General features: G+C 43.6%; 1 protein-coding gene across 1 annotated transcript in view; it reads left to right on the top strand.

Annotated features, from left to right (window-relative positions):
* Positions 1–480: 480 nt before the first annotated feature.
* Positions 481–6,000, top strand: part of PSMD11 (proteasome 26S subunit, non-ATPase 11) — a 28,347-nt gene continuing 22,827 nt past the window's right edge. Inside the window, exons 1-2 of the mRNA XM_045773268.2 lie at positions 481–621; positions 2,924–3,025. Coding sequence (XP_045629224.1) covers positions 531–621; positions 2,924–3,025 — 193 coding nt within the window. The 5' untranslated portion in view covers positions 481–530. The remainder of the gene's footprint in view (positions 622–2,923; positions 3,026–6,000) is intronic.

Below are 6,000 nucleotides of genomic sequence, written 5' to 3'. Positions count from 1 at the left end.
TGTGCGTGTGTCTGTGTATGAGAGAGACAAATGTTGTTAGACACTTGAACGCCTTTGAATGGTGCTATTCTTTGTCTGCCACATCGTGAGCACTAATAAGATCGTTTATTGCCCTGAATGAATGGTTAAACGTGGACGCGACAAAGGAAGCCAAACGGCTATCGATGAATACCTACCTAGGCGGGTGCTCAAAAAGTCCTCTCAAGGGCGAGCTGGGAGAGTTGCTGTTAGGAGGCCTCTTTAGGGTGGGTGGGGACTAGCCTTCGGCTCTAAAGCTTAGGCACCGCCTCTCACCCGCGTGCTGGCCGCTAGGCGGTGCTGGGGAGCTTGCCTCCCCCCAGCCCGGGCGCCCCAGCTCTCGTCCTCACCCCTCAATCACCGACCGGCGGCAAGACTACAACTCCCGTGGTGCTCTGGGAATAGGAGCGGGGGTGCTATGGGGGGCGGGAAGAGGGACGCGAGGGCGGGCTTTCCGGGAGTGTGTTTCCGGCGTCGGCGGCCGCGGCCGGGGACGGTGTGAAAGCGGTAAGATGGCGGCGGCGGCGGTGGTGGAGTTCCAGAGAGCCCAGTCTCTACTCAGCACCGACCGGGAGGCCTCCATCGACATTCTCCACTCCATCGGTAAAGGTCGCCGCGCCCCCTCTCTGACCCTGCCGGCTCAGCTTGGCCTGTGTGGGTCGGCGGCGGTGGAGCGGGGCCGGGCTAGGCGGCTCTGGTGCTGCTGACTCACTGTGTGTGAGGGGGGCCGGGCCGGGGGCACAGGCCGCTCGCAGCTCCCTGGAGCCCCCTGGGTCCCACCCGGGTGGGAAGCCTCGAGGCAGCCCCGGCGTCCACTTGCCGGCTGCTGACTCACGGTGGGCTCTGCGTGGAGTGAGAGGGTGGGCCGAGCCGGGGCCCCCACCACTCCCTAGCATTGCCCCCGCTCTGGCCCGTGCGGGCTGGCCCGGGACCGGGAGCAGTGCCGGCCGGCGGGCTTGTCGCGAAGAGGACTGAGAGCCTCGAGTTGAAGGGCCTTGGCGAAACCCGCTGTAGACAGCGTTTCCCGCCGTTGTTATCAGCACAGCCCGCTCCGGCTGGCAGCGCGAGCGCTCGCTTTTCTCTTGGAGTTTTCTTCCTCGGGACGCTGGGAGCTGCTACCTCTCCCCAGTCTCACAGCGAAAGGGTCCACTAAAGGGAGATCTCTTTCTGAATGTGGGAAATACCGAGGGGACACCACCGCCGATTGGCATTTGGTTTGAAGAGGTGCCCGAGACGTTCCTTTGCCCCCCGTGTAGGGTGTAAGAGCGAGATGGGACCGCCGGCTAGAGGAGGTGACTAATCGCCCTAGTCTCCCCTGGAGAGGTGGGAAGTGAGTTCGGGGAGTTAGTTGTCAGCCACGGAGTTCAGGGAACTGGTCGGCTGCAGATTGCCAGAGAAAATTCAAGTCAGTTTGTAGATTACCTTACACCTTGCACGCAACAGGAAAACTGGAACGGGAGCTCCAGCCAGTCGCTTCCGACAAGTTTCTGCCAGGATTCAGGTGTGAACAGAAATAAATTTGTGATGACAGAGAAGGCTTTTAATGTTTAGGTCGTAAAGGGTTCAGTTAGGGCACGGGCTAGCTCTTCGCTGCACATGGAGTAATGTGATCTTTTTAACGTAGCTTGAGAAGATTCAAATTGGATCAACAAGTAGCATAAGAATGCACGTGTATGTAGGACCTCCAGGATGTTGGCTTTTATGTTGACTTCTGTTGAATTTTGGTATTCTTGACTTGCGTAGAGAAAAGCCAATGACAGGATCTTGATGTCTTTATCTTTGGGGGTACTGGAAAAGGAGAGGAGGTGGGGGTTAAGATGCATCTGTGGATGGATGATTTTGGCAAATGAAAGGTTTTAATTGTGAAGTTCTGATCCTGAATTAAGTCAGTTACAATTATAGAACCGGCGTCCTCTCAGTCATATATATATTTATTCTGTGAGTACACACTAATGTGAGAAGCATGGATTTTATTTTATTTTTTTGTCCTAAGTGCTTAATATTTTGTCTTTTGTAAAGTGAAATTATGGTAAACATTACAGTCGGAGTATTTTGTGATTGTCCACTCTACTAGGAGGGAGTTCCCTGAAAGCTTCCCTGTTAGAGCAAGCTTGAGTCATGATGGCTACAGTCTTACTTTTTCCCAACTCCATCATGGAGTATCTAAATCTTGGTTTTTGTCAAGTCATGATGCTTTGTGAGAGAAGTGATAACTAGTGATGATCACTAAAATTATCACCACAAACTCAGGTTATTCACTGTTTGAGTGGTAAAATAGTTTTTAACAGTTCAAAGTGGGACAGATAACACAAAAAGTTATTTTAACAGGTCCTGAATCCATGATAAAGCAGCAATCCCTCCTAAGGATCACACTGGAGCTTTGATTGGGTTGTTTTTCCTGAATGGCTTTGTAGAACTGCTAACTAGCACACCCATTAGTGAGGCTTTCCACAGGCTTAAAGTTTATTTGAAAGACTCTTGACTTTTTTAGTTATCAGTAAATGATGGTCTTTTGATTTTAGTTTGTAGCAGGTAAACATAGAGGCATGCTTAATATTTTCAGTAACAAAGTGCCTAACATGGGGCTTACCACCACAAGTGACTTGTTTGAATTTTGCTTTAACCAAGCGACTGCAACAAATTTCAGTGTATGTGGGTAAGGGGAATTCTAATTCATAGAATGAAAAGCACATTTAAAATCAGAGAGGAATCTATTTTTATGATTTACATGGGACATATGTCTTACATGATGATTTCACTTTTTTAAGAGTTGGGGTTTTTTTTAAAGCTCTCTAGAATTTGTCTTTTGGTAACCAAGTTTGTAGTTGGTCTTGTGAGGGTGAAATTTCCCTCAGTCTTCATTTTTTTGTCAGAATTTTAAGAGGTTTGCATTTTCCTCTCTCAGTGAAGCGTGACATTCAGGAGAATGATGAGGAGGCAGTGCAGGTCAAAGAGCAGAGTATCCTGGAACTGGGGTCTCTCTTGGCGAAGACTGGACAAGCTGCGGGTAAGTGCTGCAAATGGATTGCTTTCCCTTTGACCTGAAGTGCTGGGTGCAGTTTCAGTTTTCTCTTGTAATGGAGGAACATAGGCATGCATCCACACAGTTTATTGGTGGTATAATTCCATTTTATCGTTAACTTGTTGAGCTTGTTTTTAGCGGGAAGCTAGATGGACCTTTAAATTCAGTTCCTTCGTGAACAGTTTTGTTCTCCAGGTGAGGGAAGATCCTGTTCCTGTCGGGATATAGTGATCTGGTGATTTGTTTCTGGTTTGAATTTTTCACTGTGTTCCCTTACATAGGGGCAGCAGCCCGAACAGCGGCTGTCTTTAGTGATTTCAGCTCTGATGGATTTAAGATGGATAGCGACTTCGGCCGCTATGACTTCAAAGTGGCTAGGGATTTTGCATCCAAGTCAGTGACTAGCTGTCCTTTTTTCCTGATAGAGAGTGAGAGAGACGTTAAATGGAAAGAGCCTTCCCTAGATATCTCCATTGTTACCTGGGACTTTATGCATGTTATTGCCCAAACATTTCTAGTTGTTAATTGAACCACTGAGTTTCTAGGCTTGAGATGATATTCTGATGATGGGTGTGTCCTTGGAATAAGAGTCATGTAGAATAAGAGACCAGGAAGGGCCTTTGACTAGTAAAGTGGTAATAGTATTACAGACAAGGTTGCTTAAGCTTAAAATGGATGGTTTTTGTCAACTTTAAAGTGAATTTAGATCTTATCTAATTTAGAATGGATTAAGTTCTAGTAAGGGACTTCATGAATTACTTTCTCACCAATAATATTGTTATCCAGGAGGTGTAAGCAAAACTTCTTGAACTTGAGAACTAAGATCTTTCACAATTAAGGATGACTAACATTGGTTATTAGGCTCAGTCAGCTCAAAGTCCCAGGTAACAGTAGAGTTGAGTGAAGATTTATGCAGTTGGGAGGATGTGTTTCAATGGCTTCTGTATCTTATTTAAAATATTATTTAAAATATCTACTATAAAACAGTTTTTAAATCCTGACTGTCCACTAGTTACTGTTTTAAGCACAAGAATGCTCTTGTTTATTGCATCCTCAGAACAGCTCAGTAAGGTAGATACTATTGTCCATTTTACACCTGAGGAAACTGAGCACAGAAGTGTTAAATAACTTACCCAAGGTCACTCATCTAGTACGTGGAAGAGCCAGCATTTGAACCATTTCGTCCCACTTCGAAGCTCAAGGCCTTTTGGTGTAATCATTAATGCTTTCCATAGTTAATCACTTATGGGTTATCAGTGGTCAGTGCTGGGATTTTTCACTTTATTTATTTATTTTTTAAAGTTTATTTATTTTTTAGTGATCTCTACACCCAATGTGGGGCTTGAACTCAACCCCCAGATCAAGAGTCACATGCTCTTCTGACTGAGCCAGCCAGGTGTCCCTGTTTTTTTTTTTCATTTTAGACTGACTTCCCTCCTATTTAACATATTTATGGATTCCTTTTGTCTATGAGTTAATGTGAGCTTGGGGTTGCATCATAGTTTTGATTATTAGTCCATGCAAAATATAATTAATAAGGTAATTTTCCTCAAAGAATTAGAAAGTCAGATAAAGTGACATAAGATTTTTCTGTTGTTGAAATTTCCAAATACCTGTTTTCCTCCAGTAGCATGGATAATTACAAATAGCATGTGGTATAGTCAGTGCTTCAAAAATCTATCCAAACATTTTAACTGTTTTGCTTGAAATTCCTCTTCTGTGCTTTGCTCTCTCCTTATTCCTTGCCCCTCACCTTTTTGTGACTCAGTACCTGAGAAGTTGAGAACTGTATAGATAAACTATTGGAATTTAACAGATGAATCATAAGGACGTTCAGGAACTTTTACAGGTTATTTGTCATTGTGTTCTGAAAAAGAGTTTGGTGAGTATAGGTATATACAATAGAAACTCTAAGGGAGTCTTGGGGCCTCCATTCGTGTACCTAACTAACTTTGCTATTCATAATTGATAGGTTATGTTGTTTCCTTTGATTTTCAGTTCCCTGAGAACAGAAAATATGTCTATTTCATTAATCTTCAATTTTGTTTTATTATGCACTTAATATACAGTTAGCACTGTGCTAAGTACTCCATTCAGAAAATATAAGATGAGGTCCCTGACCTACAGCAGTCATTTGGGAATTAGTGAATAAGGCAAGGTTTGATGCGTATAGTGGGTGGAAGTGGTGCTGAGCACCATCAGACATGACGGCTGGGCTCAGGGTCTGCAGATTTCACAGTTTGAGATTCTGAAAGGATTATTTTGAGTTCTGTGACATTCTATAAAGGAAGTTCTGGTCATATAATTGTACATAATCTCAATAGGAGGAAGAAGTCATTTGATTCTTTGGGAATTAAAAAATTAATTTAGTATGTATGAAAATGGAAAGAAACAGGGAATATAACCCAAGACTGAATAGCAACAATAGACTGCAATGAAAAGTGAACTGAGTCTTTGGCAACTAAGAGATCATTTGTTTCTCTGTTGGGGTAAGAAGAATAACACTATCAGTGCTTGGAGCAAACACTGCAGTGCTAGCAGGCTGCTTAGTTCATGTTTCACTTCGGCCTTTTCCAGGAAGGAAAGTGATTTTCAAAAAGATAAAGAAAAAAGCATCAGAAAGAATTAAAGCCAAGGTAGGAGAGAGAAGAGAGAGCAGATAGTCTCTTTAAATAAGTTCAGGTCTCTAGGCTCTGACAGTTTCTGTCTTTTAATATCAAAAGCATAGTTTTAGCAGATATATTTATAGAGCCACTATTATCATTCTGAGAAAAGTCATGGAGGATGGAGAAGTATTGAGGAAATTGAGGATGGGCAAGCATTTCACTTTGTGTGAAGATAGTGAAAAGAATAATTTCTAGACACTTTAAACTGGTAATCACTAATATCTGGGACAGATTATTTGATAAGTAGGTTTTAATCGCTTAAGACCGTGGGTTTATTAAGAAAAGATTATTTGA

The sequence above is a fragment of the Ursus americanus genome, chromosome 23, assembly GCF_024610735.1.
Source record: "Ursus americanus isolate L20-20 chromosome 23, mUrsAme1.1.p, whole genome shotgun sequence".
In the NCBI taxonomy this organism is placed as follows: Eukaryota; Metazoa; Chordata; class Mammalia; order Carnivora; family Ursidae; genus Ursus; species Ursus americanus.
This window is presented reverse-complemented; position numbering and strand designations above follow the sequence as displayed.